The sequence below is a fragment of the Rhinolophus sinicus genome, linkage group LG03, assembly GCF_036562045.2.
Source record: "Rhinolophus sinicus isolate RSC01 linkage group LG03, ASM3656204v1, whole genome shotgun sequence".
Taxonomy (NCBI): domain Eukaryota; kingdom Metazoa; phylum Chordata; class Mammalia; order Chiroptera; family Rhinolophidae; genus Rhinolophus; species Rhinolophus sinicus.
The window spans coordinates 190,256,524-190,273,791 of NC_133753.1; the positions used below are offsets into that span (position 1 = coordinate 190,256,524).

The 17,268-nt window shown below is 46.1% G+C and overlaps 1 protein-coding gene across 6 annotated transcripts in view; it reads right to left on the reverse strand.

The window, feature by feature from the left end:
* TRIO (trio Rho guanine nucleotide exchange factor) overlaps positions 1 to 17,268 on the reverse strand; it is a 324,184-nt gene that overhangs the window by 216,389 nt on the left and 90,527 nt on the right. For all 6 annotated transcript variants that reach the window (XM_074329064.1, XM_074329063.1, XM_074329067.1 and 3 more), the window contains exon 2: positions 336 to 410. In XM_074329064.1, the coding sequence (XP_074185165.1) occupies positions 336 to 410 (75 nt within the window). The remainder of the gene's footprint in view (positions 1 to 335; positions 411 to 17,268) is intronic.

Consider the following 17,268-nt stretch of genomic DNA (forward strand, 5'->3'; position numbering starts at 1 on the left):
AGAAACCACGGTAAGAAACTCAGGATACATCAACATACGGTCACATTCCCACCACTTTTGCTGACATGACAGACTTTGAAAACAATTAGGCGTTTTATTCAACTGATGGGGCAAAACAGCCAAATGTGTGTTGAGTGACAAACACAAGCATAATTTAATACCCGATGCTACCTGACTTAAGATGTGCCTGCTAGCTAAAAGAAAATGCTACAAGAATAAAGCAGTTTCCAGTGCTTCTGTGTGTGGCAGGTGAGTTAATTCAGTATTTCACACCCTGTTACTGTGTCAGAAGCAGTCAGACGAACAATAAAGCAGATTAGAAAGTTAAACTTTACCTGAAAGGTATGCAACTTTTTCCTTTAAAATTGGCAAAACATCCATAGCTTTCATTTCATCGTTTTTTCGAAAACCTGAAATACAGAAAGAGAAAACAAAATTACTGGGTTGCTTGAGTGACAGTTAATTTCTTAACCATTCTATCCAATGCCAAAACAGGAGCTTTCTCCATGCCCATTAAATCAACTCCAGAAATATCATCATTTGAAAACATTTGACTTCTACGAAGGAAAGTCTCTGATCACAGAGACTAATATCAAACAGTGATTTGCACACAGACCCAGACGCTACTGTACCGAGCAGGCGCTCAGCCATTTTTCACAACAAAAATCCAGTCCCAAAAAGACAAGATATGAAATAAATCCAGATCATTTCAAAAAAAATCTTCATTTTAATCTTGTAGATTACTGTAAATACTGGCAAATAAAGCAGCAACATTGTTTTTGAAAAACTGCTATGTGTGGCACACTAAAACCTCTAGGGGGAGCTCAATGCCTCATCTTACCAGACTTCAGAGTGGTTAAAAATAAAACAGTGGCAGGGAGGAGAGAAGGGATTATAAATAGCTGGGGACCAGCCACGGCTCCCTCTCGTGCCACCCTTCCAGGCTTTCTGGGCCATGCCCCCTGGAGGAATGTCACTGGGTAATGTGGCAAGATGGCCCAGTCCTGCCTGCTTCAGAGAGCAGCCAAAGCCCTCTTCTCACTGCAAACCAACTCTCCCCACACCCCTCAGTCACCTTAGAAGGCCAAGTAGAAATCTTGCAGCAGGCAATTCAGCCCAAGCCAACATCCATCTAGCAAAAGGAATTCTTGCAGCCCAAACATGTCTAGCCCCAGCTCACCAGGCCGAATGCCCACATGAGAGCTTGGGGTCAAAAATGTTCATACTCATAATAACACCTCAGGCTATTTCTCTTGGCGGCCTCTCACAGAGGTCGTCTAGGTTCGGGGAAGCTGGCGATACTCATCAAAATTAGTAACTATCATTGGCAGAGCACTCCCTAGAAAAAATAGGGGACTGCTGTTTGTTTTTCTGTTTGTTTTTGCCAAAATAGTACAAGAAAAGCATCCCAAACGTTAGCGTGGTAACACAACCAATGAAAGCGTAGACCTGGAATTACAAAGTAAATGAATGGAGCTTGAGTAGCTCCTATTGGACCAGCCCTGGCACAAACCAAATGCACAAAACACAGCTATCTCCAGGCACTGCAGAGTCATCAAAAGCCGGGAGACACACCTGGGAAAGGGGAGCGATTGTGTGCACATCCCCTAGGGGGCTTTCAGCCTGAGGACGGGCCCAGTCTAAGCCACATGGAGCTGCTAAAACAAGAACCAGGACACAGCTCGGGGCGACCTCAGCAGCTGAAATGGAAAAATCGTGAAAAGAAGAAGGAGAGCCCCAAATTCGAGTATAAGCATCGCCCAAACCTCAGGCAAGCTCCAAGCAGCTTAAGCTCTTAACTGAGGATAAAGACCTGACCAAGGTTTGAGTGGCTGCTGACAGCAGAGTCTGGAGCTCGAGTCCATCCAAATGAGTTGCCTGCTAACGCAAGCCAGCAGATAAAAATCAGCACCTTTGGGAGGAATATAACACAACCCAGTGTCTACAGCACATCACTCACAGAAGTAAAGAATGACTAAATTAGTGGTGCGATTTGATTTTTTTAAGTAAACCTCTCCTGCCCATAGAGCATCGTATATACTAAGGACCCAGTGTAACGGGTTAATGGCACTGACAATCACCAGAGACTCCGCACAAAGACAACAAAGGCAGAAAACACGTCTGTTGAGGACCCTGAGCTCCAGGAGGCATAGTGGCACTTCCCAGCAGGTCGTGAAAGGGCTCAACGCAACCCAGGCTGCCAGTTCCCGGGCCATATTGCTTTCCAATATGCCACGCTTTGTGCTGGCGACCTACCAAACCTGTAAAGCAGTGGCTATTTATAAAAGGCAAAACAAGAGCCAAGAGTTCTGCAGTGTCATCTTTAAGGTTCCTTCAGCTCTTGAATGAATGCAATCTAGTCTCAGCAATTCATTGCCAGCCATTGGGTAATTCACTGAACATGTCTACAAAGATTGATGACATCCCAGTTCCACCTGAGGGAACTCTGATGACAGGAGACCCCATGCCAGCGCTCAAGGAGATGTGTTTATAGGTACCCACAGAATGGAAAGTTCTATAAGCAGCACCAAGGGCTATGGGACCCAGGCAAACGTGGGGGGCAGATCAAATGTGAGAAATGCTAGGAAGGATTAAGCCTTAGCTATAGATGCCAACCCTCAGGGATTTGAAGAGGATTCCCCTTCCATTGGCAGCAAAGAAAAGGCATGCTGCCTTCCATTCCCACAGCCTGTGCCCACAGCTGCCCTGGCCAGGACACAGCACCTGCAAAGAGGGCTGTGTGACGTCAGTAATAGTTCCAAAGCATTCCTGACAACGCCTGCTAACTCTGTGAACCACTCCTTTACTAACACCCTTGCTGGAGTGAAGGCTGGAACCCCAGGCCGCCCCACAGGAGAGCATCATACTGACGAGAAAAGAAGGCGAAGAAGACAGAACTCAACACTGGGCAGCTCCATCTCCTCATCCCAGTATGAGCCACAGTCTCAGGCCTATGCAGCTTTAGTTCCTTAAAACGGTGGTTCTGTTAGCCTGTCAGTTCCAGAATTATTACCCTAAATTAAATAAGATTCAGTCTTTCTAGAAGAGGAAAGGCACATGAATCAACGGCTAAATTGGTGTTGAAATGCGGTACACTTCTTTTGTGATGGACGTACATGTCCAAACACGGACTAGAATAGAAATTCTAAACAGTTTTACCACGATATTTATGTTGAGTATGTCACAGGAAAAGAAATATTTTATTAAAATTGTCAATTAAAACTTTTAAAACAGAAAAGAGTATGGGGGTGGGGGGGAAGCAGAAATAAAAAAACTAACCCACAAAGAAACTGAGTCTGTGGCTGTAATGGAGATCACCTAAGCATTATTTTTAATCTCGTTTCCATTTTTAAAAACACACCCAACAAGCAAAAGACTTAAGTATGCATATATACTAAAGCTAGATTAAACACATCGTGTAACTTTCAATTAGAAGCAGGAAGAACTCAGCCGTGAAATAGCCTCAGATCAAAAAGGCAGATTCTGTTCCATGCCCTCAAGAGCTATTTATGAAATGTGTGTGACGGTAAAAAAATTACAAAGAAATGGCCTCTGTGCTGTTCCAGTGATTCTAGATTACACTGCAGATAAGACAACTGCCACCGTCTCCTTTCCTCGCACATTAAAAGATCTAGCGTGGGTGGTTGCTAAACTTTTGGAACAACCGGATATGCTCAGCCCATCCCAGGAAGCACACACCTCTCCTGCCACACTCTGGGTCTTGGGAGGAAGGAACATCCAACACCACCTGGGACTGATGCTTCTGAGACCCCGGACCCCATCTCCATGCTACAGAGCAGGAGCCCACAGCAGTTTTACTTCTAAGTGTCATCCAGGAAGTTTGAAAATGCCACTAATAGGTGGAAGGGGGTACCACAAAGAGAAATTTGGTAAAATTAGGAGTGGGAGGGCAGAAAAAGAAGAGCAACTTGAAAGGTGATAACTAACACAGAGGTAAATGGCCAAAGTCAGAGGACACCTAGTTGTACCCATTGTGTGAATTACTGTAGAGCTTAGAGTGAAGTGTGTGGAAAGATGGACTGGATTCTTATTGCAATTTAAAGTACACTTAGCCAAAGTGAATTTTACTGAAATGCTAACTTCAGGAGACAGTGAGCGCAGCCCAGAACACAGTCAGCCCAGGGTCACCCCCAGGGGCACAGGCTGTTTCCCCTGGGGGTTGGGGGGCGACCTAAAAGGCAAGCAAGTGCTCTTTCAAACTAAGTCCACAAGGAATCTGAGCAGAATGTTCCCATGATAACGTTTGCTGTTACCCTAAGATCTTGAGATTAATATTTGTTGAACGCCACTGGGGGAAAAGGCTTTGGGTTAAAACTCAGAGCTTCTCATCGTTAACATAAATGTGCAGCCGGTACTTGACAATTTCCTTTGCTCTTTCCAGTTTCAAGCCAACACAAATACCGCCTTTTTCTAAAACAACTGAATTTGAAGATTTAGAGGTTTTAATACATTCATTTTTAAAATCTCAACTCCAAGTTTCAACACGATATTCCTTAACCAAAATTGATTCTGTTATCATCACCTTTTAAATTCCTATGTGGTTCAGCAGCTTGTCCACCTGAGATAAATTTTAAACCCCGGCTCCCAAACTGCTCATATTTCTTTAAATGATAAGCATTACGTTGACTATCAAGAGGTTACTTTTTCTTTCTCTAGATCAGCCTGCTAGTCAAAGGATGGCTGTTCTGTTCCCTGGTGTAGCCCAGCTATCCAGGCAGGGTCAATCACGTGGGATGGATGGACGGACCTCCCCAGCTTCTGCCCCTGAACCCCTGTTCAAGTACCCCGATGTTCCTCAGCACTTTCTATTTTAGGCTGTGAAATATAAGCTTGGTGTTGTCAGATGGCTACCCTCTAGTACGATCTGTATTTATAAGGAGGAAAATTAACCTCTGTGCCCTGGGAGGAAATATTCCACAAGTTACCATCCAACAATGGAGAATGTTTTAGCTGAATCAATGGTCTGAAACTTCAGCTATCTAATACCTCACTGGTCAAATCAATTTCTCATTTTTATCCTGAGACTCTGCAAGGAGATGCTGTATTGTTACTGGTGACAGATACCTCCTGAAGCGAGGTATGTTGACCAGAATGCTCACTCCCTTGGTCACTCCCTTGTCACTTCCTGGGTATTAGATTTAAAAAAAAAAAAAAAAAAATTACAAACAAATAGAAAAAGAACAAAAAGCCCCCAAGTTTTTCTGTTTAAGAATAAAAAAACAGCGCCACAGAAATATGGTCACAATGAGTAAAAGCTTTTATGCAGCACATTATTCTAAAAGTTTGTGTTTTTTTACACTGTGGTTAAAAAATTTAAGATGAAATAAATCAAATGAATTTAAAAAATGAATCAAATTTAAAAATTGTAATCTAAACCACAGTTTAATTTTTTAACCTCAAATTTCTCTCTGATATTAGTAATTTGAAATCTTACATAATCCTCAAAAGGAAGTAGTCATATGAGGCTTTTAGTAAAAAGTATTAGGAAAAAGCAGTTATATCCTGATCATTTGAGCTGAACAAAATGACTGGAGCCTCGCTCTGGGCTGTCTCATGGGCATTTCTCCTTTGAAGACAATCCATCAAACCAACTGTGCTCCTCCATCCATTCCAGAGACGCTGTGCAGCGATCTCACGTTGGCATTTTTTAAATGGGAAAATCGAAAGTGGGAGAAACTGAAAACAAAAATCCTATACTTAATAAAAACACAGGGTGAATCAGTACTAAAACCGTGTTGCTATATAGAGCAGCATTTGAAACAACAAAAAAGAGCATTAAACAGTAAGCTGGAGGGTTGCTATCAGTCCTAAGTCTTGGTGGTAATTACCGAATTTTACTCTTCAGTTTATTTCGGGGAAACGCGGGCGCACGCGCCCCGCACACAAAGAGCAGGTGACAAATCTCTGCGCTAGTGGCGCCGCGCACGCGCAGGCACGACTGGCGGTGACGTCACCCTTTCCAGGCCCGCGCCGCGTCCCGACTCCCGGACCTGCCTCCGCAGCGCCTGCAGCGTCAGTCACAGGCCACGGGGAGCGGGCGCGCAGCCATTCAGCCGCTGCTGCGTAGGAAGGAAGCATTTTAACTCGCCTGGGTCCTCTCTGAAAATGGTTAAGGGGCAAAGGTACAAGGCATCAGTATCTTTTTACTAACATGGAATAAAATCAAAACCTAGAATGCGATGCTTACATCATTTTTACATGAATACATAACTACAATCCACATGTATCCAATGTTTATAAAACGCACAGAAAGTGAATTAAGTACTTGGGCTACACAGGAAAATGAACGGGGTGTCATAACCCAGCATTACGATTTTTACTTATAACCTTTATGGTTATAATAACTGTCAAACTGGTTAATTATTCCCTCACAAAATTTCAGAATAGCCAGTAACATCATACCTTTAAGGAAGAAAAAGCAACATAAGTTTGATTGATTCAAGGGAGCTAAGGGGATTTCAACTTAAAATAGCTGTGGTTTTTAATGTCCTGAGCACAAATCACAGAGGACAAACCAAAATCACCAAAAAGACCACAACAAAATACGTCTTAAACTATAACATGTATTTCAATGTAGATAAAACAATCTGTATAATTTTTAACAATTAATGATTTAATTATGTATTAACTATGCATTAGAAGTTAATTAAAAGCATAACTCAAACCAGGGGAAGGGAATATTTCAACAGCCAAAAAAGGAGTCGTTTTATAAAAGGTATTCTACCTTCTTACAAGCTCATAAATCAAAAAAGGGCCAGGTGCCCGGATGTACCATTCATCTCTGTATCCCCGGGGACCAAGGCTAAGCACAGAGAAAACTTATCCTCATGTTTGCCTAATGCCAAAAAGAAGGAACACATCCACGTGTGTGTGTGTGTGTGTGTGTGTGTGTGTGTGAGCGCGCACGCCTGTACAGCTTGTGAGGAGGTGACACTGGGCAAAGCTCACCCAGCCTTCAGTCTGGGACCCTGGTTGTCCCATGGGAAGCTACACACATACACATACATATACGTGAGTACATATAGTTCTGTGATAACAACCTACTCCAAAGAAGATATGCTACACGTAAGAACCAGCTTCCCAGCAAAGCTGTTTAGAAACTTAATTTGTATCAAATGAACCACAGTGATACAACTAATACAACTCCATCAAATGATTTGATTGCTAGCAAATCAACCCAAGCTCAATGCTAAAAGAAACACTGTTTATAATCATTACATCAAACATTTCATACGTTAGCACCCTCGCCCTCTATCAACTAAGAAAAAATTCTAATGCCCACAAATATTTTTAGTGCAGATCACAACCATATTTTGGAAACTAAAGCTATATTGTAATTCTCCTCCCTTTCCTTTACATAAATATCTTTTTAATTATAATTATATAACGTGCAGAAAGGTTTCCAAGTACAGAGGAACAGTATAGATTACTGACATTAAAACTCTCTCCGTGTACACAGATTTGCCCCGCACTGAGAAAGAAGGGTGCTTGAACATAAACTGTAATCTAGGTCCTTAGTGAACTCAGTCTATTTGGGAAAGCAACACACGTGTGGTCAGTTCTGTGGTAGAGATACTTGGTATGGAAAACCCAGGGCCAGAGGGATCCGAATAGCAGCCATCCTAGAAGATGTAAAACCTGTGGGGGAGACTATCCTGGTGGGTCTTGACTGCCCAGCAGTGAACAGTCAGTACTAGAACCAAGGGGCATCATGAAGAAGAGGGCTCCTGGTGCCTGTGGTACCGCCGTCTCCACCTACATGTAACCCTGCGCTCACCCTGACCCCCCTAAACCTCCTCCCCCTGTGTGGGTCCCAGTGCAGCACCTGGCCCCACCAAGCATCCACCCTACGGCCAAACCAAGAAGCCGGGTTTCTCCCTGCCCTCCACCCTCTCATGCACCCCTGTGCCCTCCATGACTTAAATGGAGCGCCATGTCTGTCTGCCCCCACTGGACAGCCTCGCCCTCATGTGGGGTATTCCCGCCATCTCCTAATGGATGTTCATGACTCTCTCTGACCCATCCTGCCATCTCCTAATGGATGTTCATGACTCTCTCTGACCCATCCTGCCCCTCTCCCTAAACACACATTCCATCATTTTACTCCCCTAAAACTCTCTATGCTTCTCAGTGCCCTTAAATAAAGCCCAAACTCCCTGACAAAACAGTGTCCCTCATGATATGAGTCTGCTTACCTCTGCAGCCTTGCTCGTTCCCATTCATTACCCTCTCTCCAGGAATTCTAATCACCTGCAGGTAACACACCCCCTTGCTCACTACTGAACTTCCACCCACCCACACTGCTCTCCAGCAGCCTAAACACCCCCTCCCTCACCTCCCAACATGCACCCGTGCACCCACACACTTACACTCACAGACACTCATCTTCCCAACTCCGGAAAGAGCAGACTCACGCTCTCTGTGATGCCCTCCCGAGTCCCCCATTGCTGGGGGGACCGCCCATGCTGGACTCCCACAGCACCCCGCACCCCTAACACGCTGCACGCTGTCTAAATACAAGAAGGCAAGCTCCTTGAGGGAAGGGACTGCACTGTCTTACTGTATGGTTCCGACGGCTGCCTGGCAGAGCGCCTTGGCACACGGATGGATTCACACCCAGCCACTTAAACGCTGAGGTACATATGCTTCAAGCATTGGGCGTGTTCAGTGGAGTTTTGAGCAAAGTATGCATCTCACCACCGTTAGCAACAGCTCAAAGCAAGCACCCTCCCCGCACGCTCATTTGGAGGGGCCTAAGGTGATCAGGTCACTAGTTCTCTGTGCAGTGCATTCGGGGACCAGTGTGTAACATTGCATTTACATATGCTTAATCTGGATTTTAAAGAAGGAAAAGTTTACTTTAGGATTTTTACAATGGAATTAAAACGTATTTTCTGCCCCAGCCACCCCCCAAATTAATTAGTTAATTAATTCTAAAAAGCATCCCTGATGGGAAGAGCAGGCTGGGCTTTGGGAGAAGAGCTGGCTTCTCGCCCCCCCACCCCCCAAAGGACACCTAAAGGAATGCAGAAACAATGTTTAACTGAAGAACTGAACAGTTATTTCCGTTTGGATTTAATTCCAACATAAACTCACTAGAAAGACATATCTTTAATAACATCAAAGAATTTGGCAGAACTTTCTACCAGTCAGTCCTTTGATAACGCTTAGAATTGCGTATTTAATTGCTTGGCATTCACAGGGGACATATTTACACCCGGTGCTCTCTTAAGTCCTAGATATTGGCCCCCTAAATGGCATGTTCCTGATTTTAAGAAGTTTATAATCTACAACAAAATAAAACACACAAGAGACCAACAGTGGGCCTTAACAATGTACAGAGGTAGCTCGGTTTTCTAACGTAATCCGTTCTGAAAGACCATTCAAGTTCTGAAATGTTCGAAAACTGAGGCACGGTTTCACCATAAAGTAATGCAAAATGGATTAATGCGTTCGAGACCTTTAAAATCAACACCTAAAACTGCAGATTTAGCATGAATTTTACTATCTAATGATACCATAGATCCATAAAATTGACGGCGTTTGTAAACTGAAATGTTCATCAACGGAGATGTTTGAAAACTGAGGTACCACTGTATATACAACAAGCAAAGTCTGATGGCCAAATAAATGTCCTGCAAATACATGAACTATTATTTATAAAAGAGATGCAGATACTGATGTGATTAATTAGACAAATCCACCTCAAAATGTTACTTTTGTCACTGAAATTTCGTTTCCATCACTGGCACTAAAGTCCTTGACATAAAAAGGGTGTTCCAGACCCCTTTGAAGGGTTGAGGAACCCTTGCTGCAGAGGTTAAACCACAAGGCATAGAAGTGAGTAATCATATAAATAACATGTCTGAAGATTAACACTGTGATGTTTTAATCAGTAGAAACCACTGGACAGCTTACGGACAGCTTCTCTGCCTAAGTTTTTCAGTTCACCTACTTTGCTTTGACAGTTTTCTTCTTCTTTTCCTGAATGTATCAGAAACATATCTGAAATACAGCATGAAACATCGGATGCCTGCGGACCCCAAGGAGCAAGCATGGTCTTGTCTTTTAGATGTTTACTGACCAGCAGGAGACAGAGCCTGGAACAGTATTCCCGAATTCTAGGAGGAGCAGGCAATTCTGTCACCGCCAAGTTAGGACAACTCAAAAACTAGTGGCGCTGTGTCACTTGCTTGGTTTCAGGCTGGACAGTAAGTCCGTCTACAGTTAAGTTAGAAATTTTCTTCCAGATTCTCTATCTGGCATAACAAGATCTGACTGGTCAACAAGTGTGTTGGGCCTGAGGCCGTGCTGCTGGGAGAAGGGCCAGCCTGAGTCTGCTGTCAGGTAATGTGACACCACTGAGGTCGACCTCTGCCTTCAGGACTCACTGGCTGTTAAGGTTAAAGGAGCCTCTTCTGCGTGTAACTCAGGTTGCTGGTGTCCTGCCTCACCTCATTTCCCAGCAGGGGGAAAAAAACAAAACATAACTTCCAGTGAAAGGAGCCCTATCATTTACCTTCCTGCTGAATTCCTAATAAGAAACTTAAGAAACTACAAAGCGGGCTGAGAAAAGTAATGTATCTGCTAATGTGAAAAACACAAAGACAAGAGAAATTCGTCTGCATTCTCCACCTACCTCCCGTCCCACCTCCTTTACCTCAGATTCCCTTCTGCACACACACAGAAGTGGATTCTTTAAATTCTGGTGGAAAATGTATTTATTAAGCCAAATAATTTAGATAAAAAACAACTTTTGACATAAAAATGGATTAATGTGAATTGACTCATCTTCCACTGAACATTTCTATGCACATTCGCTGATGAAGACGAGAAGGTGCAAATTCACACATAAGGGGACAGAAGTGTCTGAGAGGGCGGCAGCCTCGGGCAGGGGTAGGGAAGCCTGCCCAGTCGTGCTGGGGAGCGGTGACCTTGAGATGACCAGCCGGCAGCCTCTCCCTTGATTCAAGGTCGAGGTGGGAGGTCACAGAGCAGAAGCCAGCACAGGCTCCGCAGGACATCTAACTCATTATCCCACTGGGGACAGCGCTGACTGCCAGGGGCTGAGCTGACAGGTGTCAGCTGGGCCAGTGCTGAGGTCACAGGGCCTCCTCCTGCTTGTCATGGGGACCAGAAGGGCAGGGGGAGAGGCGGACGCAGGCCGAGTGCTGACACTCAAAGCTGTATGAGCGCGTGGAGGCTGGGCATCTGTTTTACTTTCTCCAATCCCCTAATTGCTCAGTCAGTGTCTTATCTACCAGAAAGCCCAGGGAACCTTTTTTCCCAAAGTAACTCAGATAGAAATGCAAACGGCCACAGGAGAGGGACATGTAAAAGGCGTGGGACTCACTCTCCAGCTGCCGCACCTGCACAGAGGCCTAAATTCACCTGCCGCCCAGGTGCTTATGACGCAGAGGAGACAACAGGGTTACAAGCAACTTCCTTCCCAGGGAGACAGGCCCCAGACACAGGAGGTGTGGAGAGGAATTCACCCTTCACTTCCGCTAGCCCTGCATGAGAGGGACAGAGTCCCAACTCTAAACAAAACTTTCTGTCCGGGCCCAAGTGTCTAGTGAGGAGCTAGGGCTGGCCCCTGGCTGCCTGGTCAGGGGGGAAACCGTGGGCAGGGGGGCGCTGAGCGTCCCTGCACCTGTCTCCCAGCTGTGAAATGGGTCCCGATAAAACTACTCACAGAACTGACTAAAAACAGCACCTAGGACACCCACTATTATTACCATTGACATTTGAGGAAGCAGCTTATTCTTAGATGTTCACATGTGATAAGTGCTTTAAATAAATGTATTTGGGGAAATTTTGCCCATTTACCTGCAATTACTGCATTCTATAAAGAGATGCATCCTGGTTCAAAAATACAAAACAATAGAACTGAGACATGTAGTTATTGTCAAAAGCCACACACACACACACACACACATACACACACACACACAAAATAGACTTTTTTTCAATAGCAACAATCATGATAAGATTAACCTTGGCAATTTCCTTCTCCCGGGACTGACTATAAATAATTTAAGGAACTCAAAGGCAATTGAAAAGTCAGAACACTCTTCTGCCTAAGAGTTTTCAGCAGTTTATCCTGCCCGCCTTGTCACACTCCCCCTAACTCCAGGGCACCCCCCTTGCACCTGAGCGTTCCTGAGGTCCTGCTTAGCCTGTTTCTATCTGTGGAAAGAGGCAAATCAGGACACAATTAGAAATGAAAATGGATGAACCAAAACAAAAAGTCACCTAAAGAGAGCAAATTTTGTTGGAAGAGCTCACACCTCCTCTCACTAAAATGGTGGCAGCAAAATCTTTAGTCACCTCAGAAGTGCTCTCTTTCTGACATCTTTTCACTTTACGCCCGTTGTCAGAAGCCTGTCCACTGGTGTAAGAATTCCTCTTCTCCGCCTTGAAGGGAGAAGCGGGTAGGGACTACAGGCAGCTTTGCCAGCCAGGAGGCGGGCTTGCTGGCGACCCCTGGATCTGGGGGAGACCCCACGATGTGCTGGTGCGGTGCCCGGAGGGCAAAGGGCAGCTCCCACGCCCAGGCCCCCACCTGCAGGAGCCCTGCCTCCGGGAGGTCTGCAACCCACAGAAGGAGGGCACTCTACCCCTGCAAAGCTACCTGCTCGGGCCTGAGGCCAGAAGGCAGACCATCCTCTCCCTCCATCCTCACTGCCAGCTCCAGTCTCTCTTTTTAATGATCGTCTCTCATTTTAATAGATGATCAAGAACAAACAGGATTTCCCCTCTCTGCCCAGACAAGTGACGAAATAGACAGCTAGCTGTGCCGTTCCGAAAGATGCTGCCTTGGTACAGACACTGCCCACGGCTGCCACACCTGCAGCCCGCTCCGCTGAAGGCAGAACTCATTCGAAAATAAGTTCTAAACGTGATGAAAAATCACACTAAGTTTTCCTCTTCATTTCCTGCAAAAGCCAGCCCAGATGCTTCTGTGAAAGCTCACAGCATGACATCAGTCACTCTGCAATGGCACCACCTCAAAACCTCAGAACAGGAGGACAGGTGGGTACTCTTATAGTAAATAACTTCTAAGGGCCTTGATGGCTTTAAATACTCAATTACTCACTTTACGGTCCAACAAAACTGCTTTTAAATCAGTTTCTCTGATTCTTTCAGCTACTAAAATGAAAGCCCAGGCCAAACAGACCTGACTTAGAAGAGCACGCCACCTGGTCTGCAGGGGGTGTGTTGTGTGTGTGATGTGCACGTGTGTGAAATCACCAGCCTGTTTAAGAACCAGCACACAGCCAACGCCATGCCTGCTGGTAACCACCGCCTGGCTCCAGACATAACCACTGGGCGTACGTAGCTTTTCTTGATAGTTGTGCCATTTGTGAATCTATTGCTACACGATACAGCTTCATGTGCTTGTCTGTGAGCTTCACATGAGTGGAATCATACCACACGCGTTCTCTCGTGACGTGTCCTGTGTGGGTGGCTAATGCACGCTCACGTGCATGCCGGCTCCGTGCTCTGCCTGTGCCGCAGACGTGTTCACAGATATCTGCTCTGTCCCCCATTTCTGCTGTCATAAAGTGCTGCTGCTGTGACACACGCACCCCAGAACACACGCCCAGAGCCCCTCCAGGCCGAGGAATGTGCCTGCGGGAGAAACTGCTGGGTCAGTTTACACACCCTCTTCAAGCTGAAGCGGAAATGCCAAATCGTTTTCCCTAGTGGCTGTGCTCCATCCACATCCTCTCTACAGCCTGTGTTGTCTGTCACATGCGTCTATGTGTTTTCTGTTTTAAGAAGCAACCATTTGGTACCTTTCACCAAAATCAGTCGAAGAAGAAACAAAAACATTAATGGGCAAGAGGTTAGTTTGAAATTAATTTGGGTTCTAACCTCTCTGAGCTAATAGAATAGTAAAGCAGATTTTCACGTGTCATCCTGAAAGTTTGAGACTGAAAGAACAGGATCCCCCAGATGTTTCCCCTTCTATTTCTATCTCAAACGAATTCCTCTAATAGTTCCTCCTATTTAAGATTCCTTAGGAGGAACTGCCAAAAAGGAACTGCCGTGGAGACCTGCGTAGAAACTCCGCTCCAACCTCTAAATGGCCTGTGTTCCAAAACTTTGTAACACAGTTTAAAAATCCACTGTTACTCGATCTCAGGAATGGATTTTCCCACAGAAATAATGCGCTAGGTTGGTCTTAGGGTCTCAGGGGCTCCCAGAAAAGCCCAGTTAACACAAATAACCCATCTACACTACTGGTGTGGGTTAGGGCAGGGACGGGGAGGGGGCGGAGTGAAGACCCCAAGTACAACCCTTCCTGCCCCTCTCCGGGGACGATGGGCCCAGGCAGGGGGCAGGGACACGGCCCGGCCCTCACCATCCTCCTTCCCCAGGCTCCTCCCACGTGGGCCTACCAGACCTCTAAGAGAGCGAGCAGCTCTCAGGTTTTGTGGGTACTTCCTGTCATCCATCCTATCCACATAACATCTAGATGTCTAATATGGGTACTTACCATATTAAAAATTAAAACTGAGAAAATTTAAAAGATTAATCTCTTAAAAAATAATAATAGTTTTGGGAACGTACAGAGGGATAGTGGATGGGGGGAGGGGGGTTCACACAGTGTGAGGGATATAAATGATAAACGTCTAAGTTTTGCTTTGTCTTGTGCACCTGAAACTAATTTAAAAAAAATAATAATAATAATAATAATAAAGCCATTACATGTCAACAGTAATATTTTCTATTTAAAATATCTGTATTTTCCCCAAATCAGAGGACTGGCACTGTTTTACACTTTGGAGACTGGCTTGAACGTCTGGCTTCATAGAACACAACAATTTCCTCACAGCTGTTGTGAAGTCACATGCCAGGCAGCCACGAGCAAGCACCACTGCACACTTGGGTAAGAATGAGGGGAAAGGTAAGACTCTGCAGCAGGTCCCCAAATAACACCGTTTCATCACAACAGTAATGCGATGCCGTAGGAAAGCATCTCACCACTGGAGTTGCTTTAACTCACAGAGCTCCTGTAAAGTTCTTGGGGGGCCCAAGGGACCCTGGAACCACAGTTGGGAGAATCACCACCCTAAAGCAATGCCCTTCAAATGTTTTTGCTCAAGAACCCCATCAGCAAAGAATTCTCCCACACATCCCCAAATATAAGCTGTAAATGTACTCTTGAACTAGACTATTACATACCCCCAAATAGACATTTGAAAACAAGCTATAAACAAGTCTCTGTAAAAAGCTGTTGATACTTCCTTCCACACTCACACTCAGGAGGTCACCACGCACACACACCCTTAGGCAAAGGCAGAGCTGGAATCAGTACTTCCTACTCTTCAGCAAAGTTCCTGGGAGCCACCACTGAACACAGGGAGATGACAGGGAAAAGTGCGTCAGTGACCAGCCATCGTGCTGACAGAGAGGGCGTTTCCTTGATCAAACGAACGGCCACTCGTCATTCCGAGGCCAGGCTCCCCAGTGAGGGGAAGGGTAGCAGTGCATATGGCTGCACCCCAAGTCCAGGAGCACAGTGTGCAGGTCAGTCCTGCAGGACTCTGCCAGGGGTCAGCTGCCCTACTGTGCGCCTGTCCCGACCCCACCCCACAATGAGCTTGGCAGAAGCAGGGAAGGCTCACACCTGTCCAGGCGCAGAACCCTCGCCTCTCTGCCCCCCTGCATTGTACCAGGGACTGTCCTGGTTCACAAAATGACATAAAAACCGACACTGGCTCAGACACAGGCCAGTGTCAGTGGAGTAACTCAGACCTGGAAAGGGCAGTTTTAAAGGAGTGTTTAAGGAACAGCTTAATTGTTTCTTCAGCCTCCTCTCATCTACCCTTCCTGTGGGAGGCGGCAACAGAAAGTGAAGGGTGCGCCTTGGAACAGCCCCTACGTCAAAAACAGGTGAGCCCCTCGGTGACGCAGGTGAGGCCACCTAAAGAACCCGAGCTGCAGCAGGCTAGTGATGGATACGCGAATCCGTTCAAGTCCCCGAGGAGAAGCTGGGCCAAGGGCAGGCCATCCAGGGAGGAGCTGGGCTCTGGGGAGGCAGCGGCGGGGGAGGTGGTGACAAAGGACGAGAGGTAGAATGACCACAAATGGAAAAGCAATTAGGTGTGTCCACAGGCGTGATGGAAAAGCCATGGCCCTGACGTACTGACAATGTCTCCAAACAGCCTTGCACAAAAGATACTTAATTTTTAATGAGACAAAATCTTGAACAAGACACAAAATCACCACAACTGTGTATGAAGTCAGAAACTGACCTTGACCTTCTCCTTTTGTAAACAAGTATGAACAAAGCCAAACTGGTATTTATTTTTATTTCGGTGTCTTATTTTACAGGATCTGATTAAGGCTAAGGATACAATGGCTGGGGAAGGGAATGTTTTAAAGGTTGGCTCCTTCAGAGTCCTGTGCTAAGGCGTCACTGTCATCTCACGAGTCGGTCGAGTGGGGTCAGGTGCCTGGTGGACCATCCCCAAAAATAAGACCATGTTCCCAGTGAAGAGAGGCACCGCTGGCTGTGGCTGTGCCCAAACCCCTGATCTCCCTCAAGACCCCGACCTCAGCTCACCCTCTCTGCTGACTGTCACCTCTTACTTCATCAAGAAAAGCCCGGCTGTAAGATACTAACTCACTTGATTTTCTCCCCTTCCATATCCAAACACCTCTACTGCGAAATCTCTTCTGACTATAGAGAAGAAACAGGCGCAGTCTTTTCTCGAAAAACCTCCCTCTGAAACCATGGCTCCTGCTGGCACCTGCTGCATCTATAATTAGGCCGCTCCCACCCCTCACGCCTTCCCCCTGCAGACGGATTCCAAGCCCCAGCGGCCCACTGCCCCACTGCAGGGACAGTCCACACTGCGAGGATTCAAAGAGGTGACACGTGTCGAGCACCAAAATCTGCTCAGCAATGGTGCTCTGTAAATATCAGCTCAGCAAGTAAAAGGTCACCACACCTGTGTTCCCTGCCACCGAGGCCTGAGCCTGTACCGTCCACAGGAAGAAAGCAAGGCCTTGTCAGAGAGGCCACCCCAGCCTGAGGTGCGGCGAGGCTGCATGGCGGCCACCGAGGGAGGAAAGGGCCAAGCACGACGGCTGTGAAGACGGTGGCACCCATCTCCCATCACCTCCATCTCCAAGTCCTCCGAATAATAAGGCACTTTCAGAATGTGGGATTAAGATGCTGTGAGTTTATTTATACAGGAGTTAAGCTGTCACCTTACATGCAGCACATAA